Source organism: Salvelinus sp. IW2-2015, unplaced genomic scaffold, assembly GCF_002910315.2.
Source record: "Salvelinus sp. IW2-2015 unplaced genomic scaffold, ASM291031v2 Un_scaffold2324, whole genome shotgun sequence".
In the NCBI taxonomy this organism is placed as follows: domain Eukaryota; kingdom Metazoa; phylum Chordata; class Actinopteri; order Salmoniformes; family Salmonidae; genus Salvelinus; species Salvelinus sp. IW2-2015.
In genome coordinates this window covers 57394-79804 of record NW_019943649.1, presented here as the reverse complement: position 1 = coordinate 79804, position 22411 = coordinate 57394, and the positions used below count along the sequence as shown (strand labels likewise).

The following is a 22411-nucleotide window of genomic DNA, read 5'->3' as shown; positions in this document are numbered from 1 at the left end:
AGTTAACCCTAACCCAAGGCACAACGAGTTAACCCTAACCCAAGGCACAACGAGTTAACCCTAACCCAAGGCACAACGAGTTAACCCTAACCCAAAGCACAACAAGTCTTATGGCTTGGGGGTAGAAGCTGTTAAGAAGCCTCTTGGACCAAGACTCCGCGCTCCGGTACCGCTTGCCGTTCGGTAGCAGAGAGAACAGTCTACGACTTGGGTGGCTGGAGTCTGACAATTTTCAGGGCCTTCTTCTGACACCGCCTGGTATAGAGGTCCTGGGTGGCAGGAAGCCAAGTGATATACTGTACGCACTAGTGCCTTGCGGTCAGAGCAGTTGCCATATCAGGCAGTGATGCAACCAGTCAGAATGCTCTCGATGGTGCACCTGTATAACTTTTTGAGGATCTGGGGACCAATGACAAATCTTTTCAGTCTCCTGAGGGGGAATAGGTTGTGTCGTGCCCTCTTCACGACTGTCTTGGTGTGCTTGGACCATTCTAGTTTGTTGGTGATGTGGACACCAAGGATCTTGAAGCTCTCAACCTGCTCCACTACAGCCCCGTCAATGAGAATGGGGGCGTGCTCGGTCCTCCTTTTCCTGTAGTCCAGAATCATCTCCTTAGTCTTGATCACGTTGAGGGAGAGGTTGTTATCCTGGCACCACACGGTCAGGTCTCTGCCCTCCTCCCTACAGGCTCTCGTCGTTGTCGGTGATCAGGCCTACCACTGTTGTGTCATCGGCAAACTCAACGATGGTGTTGGAGTTGTGCCTGGCCATGCAGTCATGAGTGAACAGGGAGTATAGGAGGGGACTGAGCACGCACCCCTGAGGGTCTCGTGTGTTGAGGATCAGCGTGGTGGATGCGTTGTTACCTACCCTTACCACCTGGGGGCGGCCCGTCAGGAAGTTCAGGATCCAGTTTCAGAGGGAGGTGCTTAGTCCCAGGGTCCTTAGCTAAAGTGATGAGCTTTGAGGGCACTATGGTGTTGAACGCTGAGCTGTAGTTAATGAATAGCATTCTCACATAGGTGTTCCTTTTGTCCAGGTGGGAAAGGGCAGAGTGGAGTGCAATACAGATTGCATCTGTGGATCTGTTGGAGGGTATGCAAATTGGAGTGGTTCTAGGGTTTCTGGGATAATGGAGTTGATGTGAGCCATGACCAGCCTTTCAAAGCACTTCGTGGCTACAGACGTGAGTGCTACAGGTCGGTAGTCATTTAGGTAGGTTACCTTAGTGTTCTTGGGCACAAGGACTATGGTGGTCTGCTTGAAACATGTTGGTATTACAGACTCGGACAGGGAGAGGTTGATAAGGTCAGTGAAGACACTTGCCAGTTGGTCAGCGCATGTCCGCGGTGCACCTGGTAATCCGTCTGTCCCTGCGGCCTTGTGAATGTTGACCTGTTTAAAAGGTCTTACTTACATCGGCTACGGAGAGCGTGATCACACAGTCTTCCAGAACAGCTGGTACTCTCATGCATGCTTCAGTGTTATTTGCCTCGAAGCGAGAATATAAATTATTTAGCTCGCAAGGTAGGCTCGTGTCACTGGGCAGTTCGCGGCTGTGCTTCCCTTTGTAGTCTAATAGTTTGTAAGCCTTGCCACATCCGACGAGCGTCGGAGCCGGTGAAGTATGATTGAATCTTAATCCTGTGTTGATGATTTGCCTGATTGATGTTTTTTTTGGAGGGCATAGCGGGATTTCTTATAAGCTCCTTGAAAACAGCAGCTTTACTGTACATGTTGTATATATAATTTTCCAAAAATAATGTATATATTATGTAATAATATGTAACTTCTGAATTTTCCCCTATCGCTCTATAAAATGATACAGTTTCACCCTGCCCCCACCCTGTAGCGATATCGTTTTCAGCCGGCTAGGTATCGGCAGGGTAACAGTATAATGTAGTGTACACTTCTGTCCCTTTTACTGCTTGGCTGACTCCCAGAGGATGTTTAAGGGCCTTTCTGTTATGTCCACTCAATAAAACTGGACTAGTAACGCCAACCCCCAGGAAGTGAAATGGTCTCAAACTGGACTAGTAACACCAACCCCCAGGAAGTGAAATGGTCTCAAACTGGACTAGTAACGCCAACCCCCAGGAAGTGAANAATGGTCTCAAACTGGACTAGTAACGCCAACCCCCAGGAAGTGAAATGGTCTCAAACTGGACTAGTAACGCCAACCCCCAGGAAGTGAAATGGTCAGAGGTTAGGGTTGGGTAACTCACCCTTGCGTTGACTAGTGACCAGGCCATGGTGGTGGTGTCCAGCTTGTGAATGTCATTAGAGAAGCAGTCAGCCTGGAAGAGAGAAGAGAACAGGGGAATGTCATGGTAACGCCAAACAGAGGAGCTTCCCCAGGACACACGGGTCAGGGTTAGAGGTCAAGGATTCTTACCAGCTGCTCATACCCTCCAAAGATGTACATGGCCTTCCCCAGGATGCAGGCTGAGTGGCCGTCTCTCGCTCCCGGAACCGTCCCAGATATCTTAGGGGTGAACCACCGGTGGTTGTCTGGGGACCAAACAGGCATGTTAACCTAACAGCAGGCACGTTATCCAGGAGATACTGTTCTAGAGACTGCAGCTGTGGATACACCAAGTGGAAACATCTAACCCACATTGCTAGCCAGGCAGGTGTTCGGTCTGCTTTATTCCATCCAACAACGGGTGGATCTCCACTTCTAAATCAAGCTGACATACAACACAAACCATCAGGTGTACTTACTGACGTGGAAGGCATAGAGGACGTTGCAGGCCCCCTCCGTGTCGTTACGACCCCCCCAGATGTAGACGGTATCTTCCAGCAGTACGGCTGTGTGACCGTAACGCATGTAGGGGACATCCCTGGCATGTTCCCTACCACCTGTTCTCACTGGAGGCAACTTCATCCACCGCAGGGAAACTAGAGAGGAAACCGAGACACTGGTATTACTACAGAGAGACACTAGTATTACTACAGAGAGACACTAGTATTACTACAGAGAGACACTAGTATTACTACAGAGAGACACTAGTATTACTACAGAGGAGGACACAGTATTACTAAGAGAGACTAGTTACTACGACAAGAGAGACCACTAGGATTACTACAGAATTATAGTGACTACAAGAGAACATATTCTACTACGAGAGACACTATTATTATACAGAGAACACTATTTACTACTAGAGAACATAGTATAACTACAGAGAGACTACTATTTATAACAAGAGAGCACACTTAGTATTACTACAAGAAGCAAAGTAGAACAAGAACATAGTATTACTACAAGAGAACACTGTTTAACTACAGAAACCATTAGTTTTACTGAACAAGTAGTACTACGGTACACGAGTATCTAGTATCTTACTAGAGACACTAGTTATTGTACTACAGAGAGACAACTGTAATTACTACCAAGCAGACATAATAGCTACAGGAGAAGGACACTGTTTACATACAGGAGAACATTTATTACTTAGAGAGACTTAGTATTACTACAAGATACACTGTATTTACTACGAGATGACGACTAGTATTACAGACAGAGAGCACTAAGCATTTATACAGAGAGGAACACCCAGCATTACTACAGAGAGACCATAGTTAGTACTACAGAAGACACTAGTATTTACTACAGAGAAGACACTAGTATACTACAGAGAGACACTAGTATTACTACAGAGAGACACTAAGCATACACAGAGGACAGTAGACACAGTATTTACTAACATAGTTGAGACCACACTAAGTATTTACTACAGGGACAGAGAGACACTAGATAGCTACGAGAGACAGAGAGACGACTAGATTACTACCACGAGAGACAGAGAGCACTAGTATACTACAGAGGGACAGAGAGACCATAGTAAATACTACAGAGGACGCAGAGAGACACTAGTATTACATAACAGAGAGACAGAGAGACACTAGTACTCACTATATAGTTGAAACACACGATATTACCACAGAGACAGAGAGACAACTAGTAAACGTACATAAGTTGAGGAACATAAGTATTACTACAGAGCACGAGAGGGACCACTATACTAACATAGTTGAGACACTAACATTACTACAAGACACTAGTAACAATTACAGAGGACAGCAACACTATACACTACTGTATTTAACCACTTGAACTAGCTACTGTATTAATGTACTTTGAACTAGGCTTACTGTATTTAATCATTGAACGAGGCTACTGTATTTAATCTATTGAACTGGGCATAGATTTCAATTATTGAACTAGGTACATTATTGCCATGGCCTACTGTATTTAATCTGATTGAACATGGCTACTGTATTAATCTATTAACTGGGCTACTGTATTTAATCTATGAAAGGCTTTACTGTATTAATAATACTATTGAACTAGGCTACCACAGATTTTAATCGTAGTTTGAACAGGCTACTGTATTAAATCTATTAAAGCTGAGGCTACTGATATTAATCTAGATGAACTGAGCACCTGGTATTTAATCTATGAACTAGGCTACTGTATTTAATCTATTGAACTAGCTATGTATTAATGATGAACAGGCTACTGTAATTTAATCTATTGAACGAGGCTACTGTATTTAATCTATTGAACTAGGCTACTGTATTTAATCTATTGAACATAGCTACTGTATTTAATCTATGAACTTGCTACTGTATTTAATCTATTGAACGGGCTTAACTGTATTTAACTTTATTGAACTATGCTAACTGTATTTAATCTATTGAACTACGGCTACTGTATTTAATCTATTGAACGGCTACTGTATTTAATCTATTGAACTAGCTACTGTATTAATCTAATGAACTAGGCTACTGTATTTATCTTGAACAGCTACGTATTTAATTATTGAACGGCTACTGTATTTAATCTATTGAACAGGCTACTTATTTAATCTATTGAACAGCTACTGTATTAATCTATTGAACTATGCTACTGTATTTAATCTATTGAACTATGCTACTGTATTTAATCTATTGAACTATGCTACTGTATTTAATCTATTGAACGAGGCTACTGTATTAATCTATTGACTACGTACTGATTTAATCTATTGAACTACGCTACTGTATTTAATCTATTGAAACTACGCTACTGTATTTAATCTATTGAACTATGCACATGTATGTTGAATCTATTGAACTATGCTACTGTATTTAATCTATTGAACTATGCTACTGTATTTAATCTTTTGAACTATGCTACTGTATTTAATCTATTGAACTATGCTACTGTATTTAATTTATTGAACTATGCTACTGTATTTAATCTATTGAACTAGGCTACTGTATTTAATCTATTGAACACGGCTACTGTATTAATCTATTGAACTATGCTACTGTATTTAATCTATTGGAACGAGGCTACTGAATTTAATTTATTGAACTATCTACTGTATTTAATCTATTGAACACGGCTACTGTATTTAATCTATTGAACACGGCTACTGTATTAATCATTGAACTATGCTACTGTATTTAATCTATTAACTAGGCTACTGTATTTAATCTATTGAACAAGACTACTGTATTTAATATATTGAACGAGGCTACTGTATTTAATCTATTGAACGAGGCTACTTATTTAAGCTATAACGAGGCTACTGATTTAATCTATTGAACTATGCTACTGTATTTAATCTATTGAACACGGCTACTGTATTTAATCTATCGAACTATGCTACTGTATTTAATCTATTGAACGAGGCTACTGTATTTAATCTATTGAACTAAATCAAACAGGTAAAGGATAAACTCTGGTCAGGATAACGTGTGTTAGTGATTTAGGCCTATCAGAAATCATAATGAAGATTAACTGGTTTCTATATAGTTTCCTGAACTACCTTCTTCACAGTAGAATTTCCATCGACCTACCTGTGTTGAAGACATCTATCTGTGTCAGTGTATCCTAGTCCTCCTCAGTCCCCACACATTATCCACAGTTGTACTGATGTAGCCCTAGACAGTCATACCAGACTTTAGCAAGTCTATAACAGTAACTACCTGTGTTGAAGATGTGCACATCTATCTGTCTCAGCGTCTCGTAGTCGTCTCCAGAGCAGTACCCTCCGAAGGAGTACACCTTGTGTCCCACGGAGACGGCAGCATGGTTCACCCTCCGCGGCCCTCCGTCCAGGTGAGTCGTCCAGCGTAACATCCCACACTAACAGCGTTCCGCTAGCAGCTAAAGCTCCAATAGCACCGCTCCTCACCTGTCCTCCTCTCGGCTCCCTGGCAGCCTGTCACCCTGTACTAGTCCATTACCTCTCTTCTGCTGTCACCCCATCCACCCTCAAACAGACCTGGGGAGAGATCAGACAGAGAGATCAGAGTAGTAGGAGAGATCAGACAGAGAGATCAGAGTAGTAGGAGAGATCAGACAGAGAGAGAGATCAGAGTAGNAGATCAGAGTATTAGGAGAGATCAGACAGAGAGATCAGAGTAGTAGGAGAGATCAGACAGAGAGATCAGAGTAGTAGGAGAGATCAGACAGAGAGGTCAGAGTAGTAGGAGAGATCAGACAGAGAGAGAGGTCAGAGTAGTAGGAGAGGTCAGAGAGAGTTCAGAGAAGTAGGAAAGGTCAGATGCATAGCAGAGGTCAGATGTATGGGAGAGGTCAGATGCATAGGAGAGGTCAGATGTATAGGAGGTCAGATGTAGAGGAGAGGTCAGATGTAGAGGAGAGGTCAGATGTATAGGAGAGGTCAGATGCATAGGAGAGGTCAGATGTAGAGGAGAGGTCAGATGCATAGGAGNGAGAGGTCAGATGTATAGGAGAGGTCAGATGCATAGGAGAGGTCAGATGTAGAGGAGAGGTCAGATGCATAGGAGAGGTCAGATGTAGAGGAGAGATCAGATGTAGAGGAGAGGTCAGATGTAGAGGAGAGGTCAGATATGTAAGGAAATGGTTAGGCCTAGCTCTAACAGAAAAGGACACTGAGGAGGACGACGCAGCATGCAGACAGAGGGGAACTCAGCTCTGTTCTGCTGTTGACAGCTCCTCAGGACCCTGCATTATCTCTGCTAGGTTATTTTAGGAGGTGGTCACTAGGGTTGGGCGGTATCTATATTTTCATACTGTCATACCGTATTAACGGAAGTGCACACAAGGGCCGGTATTTATTTATTTTATTTTTCGCACAAAACATTTTAGGCAGCACGTATCTCGATCCAAGAGGGGGTTGATTGTCGCTGCTGTAACCAAGAAGCTTGATCTTGACATCTAGCCGCTTGCCTAGCAAGTTAGCAAACCAAATACATAGTTGGAGCCCTGAGCTGAATATCATTTATTTGACAAATCTTAGATAGTTAACTTATAGTTATAAGCAGTGACGGAGCAATCACCCCCCGCGAGACAAGGGAGCCCCCATCTCAAATGATAAAAATATATATTTCACAGTGCCTTCGGAAATAATTCAGACCCCTTGACTTTTTCCACATTTTGTTAGGTTACAGCCTTATTCTAAAATGTATTAAATTGTTTTTTTCCCCTCATCAAACTACACACAAAAAAGAAATATTAAATTTACATAAGTATTCAGACCCTTTACTCAGTACTTTGTTGAAGCACCTTTGGCAGTGATTACAGCCTTGAGTCTTCTTGGGTATGATGCTACAAGCTTGGCACACCTGTATTTGGGGAGTTTCTCCCATTCTTCTCGGGCAGGTGGTTAGAGCGTTGGGCCAATAATCGAAAGGTTGCTAGATTGAATCGCTGAGCTGACAAGGTAAAAATCTGTCATTCTGCCGCTGAACAAGGCAGTTAACCCACCGTTCCGAGGCCGTCATTGTAAATAAAAATGAGTTCTTAACGGACTTGCCTAGTTAAATAAAGGTTAAATATACAATTCTCTGCAGATCCTGTCAGCTCTGTCAGGTTGGATGGGGAGCGTTGCTGCACAGCTATTTTCAGGTCTCTCCAGAATGTTTGATCGAGTTCGAGTCCGGGCTCTGGCTGGGCCACTCATGGACATTCAGAGACTTGTCCCAAAGCCACCCCTGCGTTGTCTTGGCTGTGTGCTTAACGTCATTGTCCTGTTGGAAGGTGAACCTTTGCCCCAGTCTGAGGTCCTGAGCACTCTGGAGCAGGATTTCATCAACAACCTCTGTACTTTGCTCCGTTCATCTTTCCCTCGATCCTGACTAGTCTCCCAGTCCCTGCCTCTACAAAACATCCCCACAGCATGCTGCTGCCACCACTATGCTTCACCGTAGTCATGGTGCCAGGTTTCCTACAGACATGAGGCTTGGCATTCAGGCCAAAGAGTTCAATCTTGGTTTCATCAAACCAGAGAATCTTGTTTCTCATGATCTGAGTCCTTTAGGTGCCTTTTGGCAAACTCCAAGCAGGCTGTCATGTGCCTTGTACTGAGGAGTGACTTCTGTCTGGCCACTCCATCATAAAGGCCTGATTGGTGGAACGCTGCAGAGATGGTTGTCCTTCTGGAAGGTTCTCCCATCTCCACAGAGGAACTCTGGAGCTCTGTCAGAGTGACCATCGGGTTCTTGGTCACCTCCCTGACCAAGGCCCTTCTCCCCCGATTGCTCAGGTTGGCCCGGAAGACAGCTCTAGGAAGAGTCTTGGTAGTTCCAAACTTCTTCCATTTAAGAATGATGGAGGCCACTATGTACTTGGGGACCTTCAATGCTGCAGAAATGTTTTGGTACCCTTCCCCAGATCTGTGCCTCGACAGAATCCAGTCTGGGAGCTCTACGGACAATTCCTTTGACCTCGTGGCTTGGTTTTTGCTCTGACATGCACTGTCAGCTGTGGGACCTTCTATAGAATAGAGGTCGACCGATTAATTAGGGTCGATTTCAAGTTATAACAATCAGTAATCTGCTTTTTTGGACGCCAATTACGGCCAATTACATTGCAATCCACGAGGAAACTGCGTGGCCGAACACCTGTTACGCGAGTGCAGCATCAAAAGGACCTTGTGGCTGCAAGGAGCCAAGGTAAGTTGCTAGCTAGCATTAAACTTATCTTATCAAAAACAATCAATCCTCACATAATCACTACTTAACTACACATGGTTGATGATATCCCTAGGTTAACTACACATGGTTGATGATATCCCTAGGTTAACTAACTTGTCCTACGTTGCATATAATCAATGCGGTGCCTGATCATTTATCATTGAATCACAGCCTACTTCAACTTTGCCAAACAGGTGATGTTTTAACAAAAGCACAAATGTACCTAAACATAAACATCAATGCCTTTCTCAAAATCAATACACAGAAGTATATTTTTTTAAACCTGCATATTTAGTTAGTTGGATAGGGGGAGGTGCTCCCTCTGCTGTTTCCTGAAGTCCACGATCGTCTCCTTTGTTTCGTTGACGTTGAGAGAGAGGTTGTTTTCCTGACACCACACTTCGAGGGCTCTCACCTCCTCCCTGTAGGCTGTCTCGTCATTGTTGGTAATCAAGCCCACTACTGTTGTGTCGTTTGCAAACTTGATTAAGTTGGAGGCGTGCATGGCCACGCAGTCGTTGGTGAACAGGGAGTACAGAAGGGGACTGAGCACGCACCCTTGTGGGGCACCTGTGTTGACGTTCAGCGAAGTGGAGATGTTTTTTGTACCTTCACCAGCTGGGGGGCGGCCCGTCAGGAAGTCCAGGACCCAATTGCACAGGGCGGGGTTGAGACCCAGGGCCTCCAACTTGATGAGCTTGGAGGATACAATGGTGTTGAATGCTATAGTCCATGAACAGCATTCTTACATAGGTATTCCTCTTGTTCAGATGGGATAGGGCAGTGTGATGGCGATTGCATCGTCTGAGGACCTGTTGGACGGGATGCAAACTGAAGCGGGTCTAGGGTGTCAGGTACGGTAGAGGTGATATGATCCTTAACTTGCCTCAAAGCACTTCATGATGACAGAAGTGAGTGCTACGAGGCGGTAGTCATTTAGTTCAGTTCTCTTTGCCTTCTTGTGTACAGGAAGAATGGTGGCCATCTTGCATCTGGGGACAGCAGACGGGGATAGGGAGCGATTGAATATGTCCGTAAACACTCCAGCCAGCTGGTCTGCACATGCATTATGGGCTATTGTGTGTAGGTTGAAGAAATACATTAATTAATTAAATAAATGTAACAAAATGTGGAAGGGGTCTGAATACATTCCAAATGCACTGTGTATATATACACACACACAGTACACACCTACTCATTCAAGGGTTTTTATTTTTTAATATTCTCTACATTGTAGAATAAGTGAAGACATTAAAACTATGAAATATAACTATGAAGTATAACAGAACTCATATGGCAGGTAAAAACCTGAGAAAAAGATCCAACCAGGAAGTGGGAAATTTGAGATTTGTAGGTTTTCAACTCATCGCCTATCGAATACACAGTGGGATATGGGTCCGTTTGCACTTCCTACGGCTTCCACTATAGATGTCAACAGTCTTTAGAACCTTGTCTCATGCTTCTACTGTGAGGTGGGCCGAAGGAGGGGAATGAGTAAGGGCTGCCATGACCTGAACATGCACTGACCATGCGCGTTCATGTGAGAGCGAGCTCTGTTCCATCGCACTTCTGAAGACAATGGAATTCTCCGGTTGGAACATTGAAGATTTATGTTAAAAACATCCTAAAGATTGATTCAATACATCGTTTGACATGTTTCTGACTGTTACGGAACTTTTTGACATTGTCTGCTTTTAGTGAACGCGCTTCGTGACTTTGGATTTGTTTACCAAACACGTTAATTAACAAAAGTAGCTATTTGGATATAAATGATGGACATTACCAAACAAAACAAACATTTCTTGTGGAAGTGGGAGTCCTGGGAGTGCATTCCAACAAAGATCAGCAAAGTGAAGATTTATGTTATTTATGACTTTTGTTGACTCCACAATATGGCTTGCTTTTGTGCCTGAACGCTGTTCTCAGATTATTGAATATTGTGCTTTTGCCGTAAAGCTTTTTTGAAATCTGACACAGCGGTTGCATTAAGAACAAGTGTATCTTTAATTCTATGTAAAACATGTATCTTTCATCAAAGTTTATGATGAGTATTTCTGTTATTTGACGTGGCTCTCTGCAATTTCTCCGGATATTTTGGAGGCATTTCTGAACATGGCGCCAATGTAAACTGAGGTTTTTGGATATAAATATGAACTTTATCGAACAAAACATATATGTATTGTGTAACATGAAGTCCTATGAGTGTCATCTGATGAAGATCATCAAAAGTTAGTGATTAATTTTATCTCTATTTCTGCTTTTTGTGACTCATGTCTATGGCTGGAAAAATGGCTGTATTTTTCTGTGATTTTGCGGTGACCCAACAATCGTTTGTGGTGCTTTCGCTGTAAAGCATTTTTGAAAGCGGACACTGTGGTGGGATTAACAAGAAGTGTATCTTTAAAATGGTGTGAAATACTTGTATGCTTGAGGAATTTTTATGAGATTTCTGTTGTTTGAATTTGGCGCCCTGAACTTTCACTGGCTGTTGTCATATCGATCCCGTTAAGAAGTTAACAGGTGTGCTTTGTTTAATGTTAATTTGTGGAATTTATTTGACATTACTCCTAAAGTGTTGAGCCAATCAGTTGTGTTGTGACAAGGTAGGGATGGTATACAGAAAATAGCCCTATTTGGTAAAAGACAAAGTCCATTTTATGGCAAGAACAGCTCAAATAAGCAAAGAGAAACGACAGTCCATCATTACTTTAAGAGATGAAGGTCAGTCAACACGGAAAATGCCAAGAAGTAGAGGTGTTTCATTATGACAAGAAATTATATTCATGTTTTATTAGTTATAAATACGAATCAAATCACTATAACAGCCACGCAAATCCATACCATAAATTGTATTGCACACCAAATCAAAGTAATCAAGATTTATTGACCAAAATAACCTTTTCAGATGCAACAAAACAGCTTTTGGTAAAGGTGGTACAGAGCACCAAACAACTCTTCAAGTCTTTATAGACAGAGAGTCATATCTTGTTGGGGGATCTCAGAGCTGCTCTTAACCTGCAGGAAAATACAATGTCAGTACGTATCAAACACAGCAATAACAATATCACCTCTAACCTGCCATTTTCTTGTACCTTAATTGTGAATAGCTCACCTGAAGCAGAATGTCGTCCACGAGGGCTGCTTGACATGAATCAGTTAAGCACACTGTCCTCACTTGTATTTTCTGGGTGACAGCTGATGTCTTCCATCCTCATATCCTGTCAAAAGAAAAATAGTACATGTTCACTACACAATAACTATCAAAGCACATGTAAAAGGAAGACGCAGATAAGCATCCAGTCTTACCTTAGACTATCCATGTAGAGAGGTCAGCAGTCAGATAAGTCCAGTCTACTCTGCAGCACGAGGTTGGCATCCTGACCAATACATGCATCAGCTATTTATCAAATGTATTTTAGGCATATATCTCACACACACACAGTACCAGTCAAAGGTTTGGACACCTACTCATTCCAGGGTTGCTTTATTTTTACTATTTTCTACATTGTAAACTATTAAAGAACACATATGGAATCATGTTGTAAGCAACAAAAAAAAGTGTACGCAGAGGAGACTGCAGCAATTCGACCATGAAGGCCTGATTCACGCAAAGAAGCCACTACTAATGGTCACCAATAATAATAAGAGACTTGCTTGGGCCAAGAAACACGAGTAAATGACATTAGACCTGTGGAAATCTGTCCTTTGGTCTGAATCCAAATTGGTATTATTTGTTTCCAACCGCCGTGTCTTTGAGAGACAGTAGGTGAACGGATGATCTCTGCATGGCACACTTAACCAACATGGCTACCACAGCATTATGCAGCGATACGCCATCCCATCTGGTTGGCACTTAGTTGGACTATCATTTGTTTTTCAGCAGGACAATGACCCAACACACCTCCAGGCTGTCTAAGGGCTATTTGACCAAGGAGAATGATGGAGTGCTGCATCAGATGACCTGGCCTCCACAATCCCCCGACCACAACCCAATTGAGATGAGTTGGACCGCAGAGTGAAGGAAAAGCAGCCAACAAATACTCAGCATATGTGGGAACTCCTTCAAGACTATTGGAAAAGCATTCCAGGTGAAGCTGGTTGAGAGTGCCAAGAGTGTGCAAAGCTGTCATCAAGGCAAAGGGTAGCTCCTTTGAAGAATCTAAAATATATTTTGATTAGTTTAACATTAGTTTTGGTTACTACATGATTCCATGTGTGTTATTTCATAGTTTTGATGTCTTCACTATTATTCTACAATGTAGAAAATTGAAAAATAAAACAAAAACCCTTGAATGAGTAGGTCTGGAAATGTTTTACTGGATCTGTCTGTCTATAAAACACACACAGAGTTGAACTCGTATTTCAACCACTCCACAAATTTCTTGTTAACAAACTATAGTTTTGGCAAGTCGGTTAGGACATCTACTTTGTGCATGACAAGTCATTTTTCCAACAATTGTTTACAGAGATTATTTCACCTTGTATCCACAATCAGTGGGGTCAGAAGTTACATACATCAAATTAGTATTTGGTAGCATTGCCCTTAAATGGTTTAACTTGAAGACAAACATTTCAGGTAGCCCTTCCACAAGCTTCAAATAATTGGGGGGTGAATTTTTGGGGCCCACTTCCTATTCCTGACATGTAGGCTGTGTAACTGGCGTGCCAGGGTTTGTCAGGCTGCCTTGGCTCGCACAGTTCTGTATTTAGGTAAAATGATGGTTTGATTCTGCATCAGAGAGAAAGTCTGAAGTTGTGTGGTTATCTTCGACGTGATCATCGATTGCGCTAGTGGACGATACGTCGTGTAAGTCCAGGGATGAATGAAGTTTGCGACGACCGAGGTGTGGTTGACCTAGATGCGAGGTTAGGAGTCGATTCTATGCTCTTTTCAAGTTCTCACAAGTCTTTCTAAGAAGGATATGGAGTCAGGGCGTCCTTTGTGGACTGCTGAAGCCACTCCAAATACGTGACTTTGTTGTCTTAAGCCATTTGCCACAGCTCTGGAAGTATGTTTGGGGGTCTTTGTCCATTTGGAAGACCCATTTGCGACCAAGCTTTAACTTCCTGACTGATGTTTGAGATGTTGCTTCAATATATCCCATAATAATTCCATCCTCATGATGCCATCTATTTGTGAAGTGCACCAGTCCTCCTGCAAAGCACCCCCACAACATGACGCTGCCACCCGTGCTTCACGTTTTACTGTGGATATAGATACTTTTGTACCCGTTCCTCCAGCATCTTCACAAGGTAGTTGCTGTTGTTCTGTGATTGATTTGTACTTTTCACACCAAAGTACGTTATATCTCTAGGAGACAGACGTGTCTCCTTCCTGAGCGGTATGACGGCTGCGTGGTCCCATGGTGTTTATACTTGCGTACTATTGTTTGTACAGATGAACATGGTACCTTCAGGCATTTGGGAATTGCTACCAAGGATGAACCAGACTTGTGGAGGTCTACAATTTTTTTTTCTGAGGTCTTGGCTGATTTCTTTTGATTTTCCATGATGTCAAGCAAAGAGGCACTGAGTTGAAGGTAGTCCTTAAAATACATACACAGGTACACCTCACAATTGACTCAAATTATGTCAATTGGCCTATCAGAAGCTTCTAAGCATACTGATCATTTTCTGGAATTTTCAAAGCGGTTTAAAGGCACAGTAAACTTAGTGTATGTAAACTTCTTGACCCACTGGAATTGTGATACAGTGAATTATAAGTGAATATATCTGTCTGTAAATAATTGTTGGAAAAATTACTTGTGTTCATGCACAAAGTAGATTGTCCTAACCGACTTGCCAAAACTATAGTTTGTTAACAAGAAATTTGTGGAGTGGTTGAAACTAGTTTTAATGACTCCAACCTAAGAGTATGTAAACTTCCGAAATTCAACTGTATATATAGATCTTTTTTGTTAAGATTTAGATGTAGTCTATTTAATAAAAACTGCACAGAAAAGACCAGAATTACATATTAAAATGCTTTGCTTGCTTACCTCAAGTAGAAAAAAAACATTTGTTAAATCCTCCAGGTTTGACCAGATTGTTGTTTTTGTGTCTGGCATCAACTGTGAGTTAACTGAAGAATGTTCCATGAATTTCAAAAATTTCCAACATTCCTAAAATGTTTCAAGACATAGCACTATTTGACATTAGTGTCTTGAAGACACACAAAATGTCTCAGGACATTGCATTGACATGTCTTCAAAATGTTAAGATGATAGACATCTTGAGACGTCTCAATTGCATGTCTCAAGACCAAGGTGATGGGTAAAATGTCTGTGTCCAGTTGCAGGTAGTTTCGTTTGAATTTTAGAAAATGCTCTGAAAACGCTCCATGAAGTATCCAACAGGTGTACACTGCTGTTTTGACGATTTCCAACCTTTGATCGAGACAGGTGGGTCCACCCCAAAGTGCCACGTCATGTATAACAAATCACCTGTTTCAATCAATGAAAGAAGTCAGAGGAAGACGTGAGGCAAGAGGTTTTCCTCTGCCCATGAAAAATAAGCTTACAAAATTAAGAATTTTTGTATGGAGGTCGATGAGGTGTGAATTAGGCAACAAATGATTTAACTTCTAATATGCTACGAAGGCCTGGGGGAAGTTATAGCCGACAGGGTACAAAGGCCTGGGGGAAGTTTATAGCCGACAGGGGTACAAGGAGGAGCCTGGGGGAAGTTATAGCGGACAGGGTACGAAGGCCTGGGGGAAGTGTATAGCCGACAGGGTACGAAGGCCTGGGGGAAGTTTATAGGCCGTCAGGGTACGAAGGCCTGGGGGAAGTTATAGCCGACAGGGTACGAAGGCCTGGGGAAGTTATAGCCGACAGGGTACGAAGGCCTGGGGAAGTTATAGCGACAGGGTACGAAGGCCTGGGGGAAGTTATAGCCGTCAGGGTACGAAGGCCTGGGGGAAGTTATAGCCGACAGGGGGTACGGAATAAGGCCTGGGGGAAGTTATAGCCGACAGGGTACGAAGGCCTGGGGGAAGTTATAGCCGACAGGGTACGAAGGCCTGGGGGAAGTTATAGCCGACAGGGTACAAAGGCCTGGGGGAAGTTATAGCCGACAGGGTATAAAGGCCTGGGGGAAGTTGTATAATTCAAATAAAACCAGAGAGGAAGAAGAGGCCAACTTTAGGCTACTTACTGAATTTACAAGGCATGCAATACATTGCGAGATGCAGATTACCAAAACATGAGCAGGCTTCTGCCTTCCTCTCCCTCGCACTGGCCTCGTGCTCTCCACTAATGGTGCCAGGTCTCTCCACTAATGGTGCCAGGTCTCTCCACTAATGGTGCCAGGTCTCTCCACTAAAGCCTAGTAAAATCCATTACTAGGCAACCAGAACTGTCAATCAAATAATCTTGAGCTGCTGCGTGCAGCCTGATTGCACGCAGACCAATCTCCTAAAAAAGTACTTCAAAGTTTCAAAGTACCATGACTTACCAAGACATTTAGTAGAAATAAAACACATCTAGCTATCATACCATAAAAAAATACTATAGAAAACACAGCAGCGACATTTGTTGTTATCAAGGAAACCCTACAGAACATTTTACACAAGAGCAGAATTCTGTCTGAAAAAGATCTGATGCAGCACTGTTTTTAATTGTCTGAAAAGATATCAAATGTCACTATTGACATGTTACTGTAACTGCGTTCTGTCTGTGAAGGGTTGAGGTAGACGTAATTTCATCGTCCAACCCTAGAGGTCAAACATAGGTAACAGGATCAATATTCTGCATTGTAAATTGATGTGGAATTGTAAGATTTTTTATTTTTTAAATCATGGTCAATCGAGTATCTTGTCACTATAATAGACCATCTTTAGAGAAGATTGAATATAGACAAGGCAGCGTATTACACATTGTTTAATTAATTCATGGAGCAAAAAAATAATATTTATTTTAATAATAACAGTTCTAACTTCCAAAGAACCACCTGAAACTGGACACAGCCATTTTAGAAGATACATTTGAGAAGGAAGATAGCATTGCCAAGTTAAAGTTGGTTGAAAATTATTTGTGGTACACTGTAAGGGTAATGGGAAACCACAACTGAAGCTTTGGTCCTCTCAACCAGTGTGTCTGCTGTTCCAGTCACCTATAACCTTAAACAGCGCTCATAAATAAACCCTCTGAGGACTAATAATGCACACCCTTCTATTTCCAGATGACCTCAAGGAGAAAGGCCCCTACCACAGGACACATGCTAAAGCACTACTACCTACTGATTTCAGAAAATAATATGGTTCCTTAGGTAGCTAGTTAGCATGATTGTGAGAAATATATGATCTAGCCAGATAGCTGCTAGCTAAGATTTGAGTTTCTGTAACTAGCTGGCTAAAAGTCTGTGTCAAAGCAACATACTACAAAGCATAATCAATGAGTCAGCCACCTAACTTGCCTAAATATTCTGACATATTTAACCTTTATTCAATCAATTGGCATGGTCTAATTGACTCAACCAAATACATAAGTTTATATTTCTTAGTTAATCAGATAATCAATAGTTATTGATGGTTGTTTAGCTATCAAAGTTAGCTGGCGAACTCATTGATCCTGTTTTGTAGTGTACCCGTGCTGCTAGCTGACAAATATAGCTAGCTAAGTAGTTAACGTTAGCTAACGTTACCTGACTAGAGTAGCAAACCAGCCAACTAGGTTTATTTTACTGATTAAATACATGTCCACACATTGGAATAACACATTTAAACACATCTTCTGAATAACAATGTTCACATCTTTATAATGTCCACGCAGCTTAGTTGACGACTATAGTAACGCTAGTACGAATAAACTGTCAACTATGCAAATGTCCCTAGCTAACTAATAACCTCTAGCTAGTTAGCTAGCTAAGTTAACTAGCATACCAGATGTAGTTGAGTTCTCTTAGCAAACACCTCAAACTGTATCAATAGAAGCCAGATAGCTTAGAAAAGTTGCATACGTTGCGCTACTCCGCCAGCTAGCTTCGTAAACCAGCTAGTTAGCCAACTTAAATAACTAACATTAATCTTAGTTCGGATATAGCTAACGTGAGACAACATTGAACGTGACTAAAAACTAGTTAGATAGGAAACGTATTGTAACGACCCTGGGTTTAGACAGTATATACAACTTTGGCCAACTGTAAAGTAGCTTCTTTGGGGCTAGCTAACGTTAGCAATATCGTTGGGCTAGCTAAATAGACAGCAATCCAAACGATGGTACGCAAACTAGCTAACGTTTGCTATCAAACTTGGCAGCTAACGACCCACACGAGAGCTATTAAACAATTGAAATCACCAACTTCCACAGGTGAGCCAGATATATGTCTTTTAATCAAAGCTGTAACTCAAAGTATACGCAAACATGTACGTTTGTAAGCCGACGTTACCTTGGACGCTGGATCCACTCTCTTCTCGGCCCTCGAAAAGTAATGTTTACTTCTTCTTCTGTGAGGTTTAACTTCTTCTTCTTCTCTGAGGTTTAACGGCAGTTGGCATTCAATTTGTTGCATTACCGCCACCTACTAGACTGGAGTACAACTCCCTATACTTTACTTGAAAAATACAAATGTGCTAAATAAATAGCCTACCATCTAACACTACACTCACTCATTTCAAAATTATACAAAATAAAATTAACACCCCCCTACTCCACTAATTAAATGTATTTATTCCTACCTTATTCCATCACCCTGAAAGGATGGGACATCACCACTTAACACATCCTGTAACTCTTCTGCTATCAAGTCTCGCACACCCAAATACCTCTCTGCAGCTGCCACCACAACCTCAACTTCCGATCCATCCCTGCAGTACAGTTGATAACCATTGGCTATAAATGCTAAAAATCCAATCTTACTGAAACTTATATCACTTTTTGACCTATAGCCTCTGTACTGGTATATCTCTACTACTCTCACCACTCCTCCCCCTTAACCCAATCTCCTCTACTTTCTCCACTACCTCAGCATATGACAACTTCTGCTCTACTCTAACCCTGGAAACCTCAACCTGCCTCTCTCGCACGGGACATTTCTGATCCTCAGCTCCATGGGCACCCCTATAATTAACACATTCCACTACTTTCCCCAATGCTACACATTCCTTTGTCTCATGCCCTTCTGCACATTTCTCACACCTAGGAACCTCCCTCCTACACACTGCTGCCACATGCCCATAAGCTTGACACCTATAACATCATAATGTATTCGGCACATACACTCGTACAGGATAACTTATATATCCTAACTTCACTTTGTCAGGCAAAGACTCATCTTCAAAACTCAAAAGAACAAACAATGACTCTTCTGTTTCCCCACTCTGCGTCTGCGTCGCATCAAACGACGAGCATCAAAAATTATCACTAGACCACTTCTGGTTACCCTCACTGATTCCACATGACCCAACTCTTTTTTCACCCACTGTAAATCCACAAATGGATCAGCCAAAAGGCGAGGGTCCACTTTTTCCATAAACTTCACTCCTACTGTCACAGACTCAACTTTTTCCTGATCCTCGGTGCAAGCCTCGGGCTCCGAGAACTTCACCACACCGACTACCTCCGATACTTCACCCTCATTTATGGTGTCAAAAGCCGTGTTCGAGAGCACAACCGTGATGTATCATGGGTAAATTCTAATCATGGATCTTGACTTCTGAATTCAAGGAATGACTTTACATACAGTATATGGGATGCAACAATGAACACAACCTAGCTAGCGTTTAGTAAAGCGAATTATCTGTCTTGTACAGTCATCAAATTGTATTTGTCACATGCTTCGTAGACAACAGGTGTAGACTGACAGTGAAGTGCTTACTTATGAGTACTTTTCCAACAATGCAGAGTTAAACATAAGATAAAACATAGAAATAGTGGCACAGAGAAAAACTATTAAAAATAACATGGCTATACAGTTTATAAGGAGTAGAAAAGAACATGACTATATACAGAGAGTACCTGTACCAAGTCGATGTGCAGGTGTACGGGGTAATTGAGGTAGCTATGTACTGTACATATACAGTACCAACCAAAAGTTTGGACAAATCTAGTCATTCCAGGGTGTTTCTTTATTATTTAACAATTTTCTACATTGTTGAATAATAGTGAAGACATCAAAACTATGAAATAACACATATGGAATCATGCAGTGGTGACCAGTCATTCAGGTTTTTGGGGGGGGCTTTCTTGTTTTGCATGTTATTTTGGCATTAATATGTGTCACATATCAGTATGCAAACAATGGGGATAAAGATATGTCATTGAGTTAATTAAGCCGCATACAAACATGGTCTCTTTTTTGCTTTCTTGAGTAAGGCAGCTCAAAAATGCAGGTGTTTCAGCTCAGTGCTTTCTATGGTGGTGGGGCAAGCCATCAGACAATATGCAGTGTTGCACCGTGATTGGCTCAGTGTTCTGTCACTCATGCGGACACTAAGTCACCGCCAAGTCTAAGGGTAGACATAGAAAATTCGAGCCCCTTGGGTGCTGCCATAGAGTTACATTAGAAGTGCCCATCCAAGAAGGCTCAAGCTCATTGGCCACAGATAAAATGATGTCAAATCACATTATATCTACAGTAGCTTTGATTGGACTGATCATGTCAACATCATACTTTCTAAATATTAGCAGTCAGTCATCATGAATCAAGTTGACAATCTACTGGCAAATCCTTTTTGATCCATGTCATATGAAGAGACATAATGTAGAGAAATTATAGACAAAACATACCGGTGCTCATTGGCTATTGGACATAAACATTACACAACAAGTTGGAAATCGCAAATTCAACAATGAGTGGTTTGGAAGGAATCAGTGGCTAACTGCAAGCATCGCAAAGCAATCATTAGCCTGCTATTCAGTGGAGTGGCTGTGTGGTCCAAAGATTAAGGGTCTCTTTTCCTAGCTTAAAATTATAAACATTCAACATTGACCATGCTGTCAATGAAGCACGATTTGTTTCGCGCTCAAAACAACTGTTAACTCTGAACTGCAAAATCTGACTTTAGTGAGTTCAAGACAACTGGGAACTTGGGAAAAACGAGCTACGACTGGGAAAATACGTTTTGAACTTTCATCCAACTCGGAATTGTACATTCGGAACTCGTGCCTCTTTCTAGAGCTACGACCTGAAGATCACTGACATCATCATGATTCAATTTGTTTTAATTCTTCGAGTTCCCAGTTGTCTTGAGAATGCCAGACTTTGATGACAAAGTTTGACGACAAAATTTTCCCGCGAAGGACCGCCGCACCACCTTCCTGTTCAAGTGAGCACAGCACAACAAAATGAGTCCAAAAATGTATTTTATATTGCTGCATAAATGATGTAATATGCCAGGGAGATATTTATACTGTAGCTAAGAAAGTAATACTAAGTCTATGTTGTGTAGTAAGCTGTTAGTAGCCCATGTGCCTCACCCTAATAATTTGGTCTATTTTCACCTCTTAATTTCGCCAACTGTGGTGGTGCACATGTAGCCTATATGTCACGCCTGTTCCCGCTCTCCCTCTCTGGCACTCGAGGGTGCCAGACTGCCTTCAATTTCGCACCCCTGTCACCATTGTTATGCGCACCTGTGCTTCATCACCGGTCACCATCACGTGCAGCAGCGCATCATTGGACTCACCTGGACTTCATTACCTTGTTGATTGCACCTCCTATCGCTGTCTGTTTCTTTGGTTCGAGCAGAATTAATGTTTTTGTCATTTCTCCTGTCCAGACACTGTCCGTATTCTGTTCCTGTTTTGTTTCATGTCAGTCATTCATTAAATGTTCACTCCCTGTACCTATTTCCTGTCTCCAGCGTCGATCCTCACACTATAACCTGTTTTTGAGAAATGTAATCATTGAATATAGTAAGAGCTTTCATTGTCTGCTTATATAGGAAATATCCCTAAGGTGTGGAAAGCAGCTTTTGTTGGATAACTATCGACCCATCTCTAGGCTCCCTTGTCTGGTAAAGATTCTAGAATCTATAGTCAACAAACAGTTACAATCTTTTCTTTCTGCTAACAGTATTCTTAGTACCAATCAATCTGGTTTTAGATCTAAACACAGTACCACATCGGCCACTATGCTTGTTGTAAATGATATTGCAAATGCCTTAGACGATAGAAAGCACTGTGCTGCGTTGTTTGTAGATTTGTCAAAAGCTTTTGACACTGTAGACCATGCTATCCTGTTGAGTAAGCTGTCATCTATAGGACTGGGCACTGATGCCTGCCGATGGTTTTATGACTATCTTAAAGATAGAACTCAAGCCGTCATGGTCGATGGGGTCAAGTCTGACCCCTTACAGTTACTTAAAGGGGTCCCTCAGGGTTCAATAATTGGCCCACTATTGTTCTCACACTTTATATAAACAACATTGGTGATGATGTCAGATATTGTAAATTCCATTTATATGCAGATGACACAGTGATGTACTCTATTGTTCCAACAGCGGACCAAGCT

At 41.9% G+C, this 22411-nt stretch overlaps 1 protein-coding gene across 6 annotated transcripts in view; it reads right to left on the bottom strand.

Moving 5' to 3' along the window:
- klhdc3 (kelch domain containing 3) overlaps positions 1-18441 on the bottom strand; it is a 45590-nt gene extending 27149 nt beyond the window's left edge. For 2 of the 6 annotated variants that reach the window (XM_024140889.2, XM_070440239.1), the window contains exons 1-5: positions 18347-18441; positions 5984-6282; positions 2726-2902; positions 2397-2512; positions 2227-2298 (exon numbers count right to left, since the gene is read on the bottom strand). In XM_024140889.2, the coding sequence (XP_023996657.2) occupies positions 2227-2298; positions 2397-2512; positions 2726-2902; positions 5984-6137 (519 nt within the window). In that variant the 5' untranslated portion in view covers positions 6138-6282; positions 18347-18441. Of the gene's footprint in view, positions 1-2226; positions 2299-2396; positions 2513-2725; positions 2903-5983; positions 6283-11856; positions 11975-12071; positions 12178-12265; positions 12337-14958; positions 15161-18346 lie in introns of those variants that run through there. The other 4 variants (XM_024140890.2, XM_024140891.2, XM_024140892.2 and 1 more) reach the window with 4 other exon arrangements.
- Positions 18442-22411: the final 3970 nt, after the last annotated feature.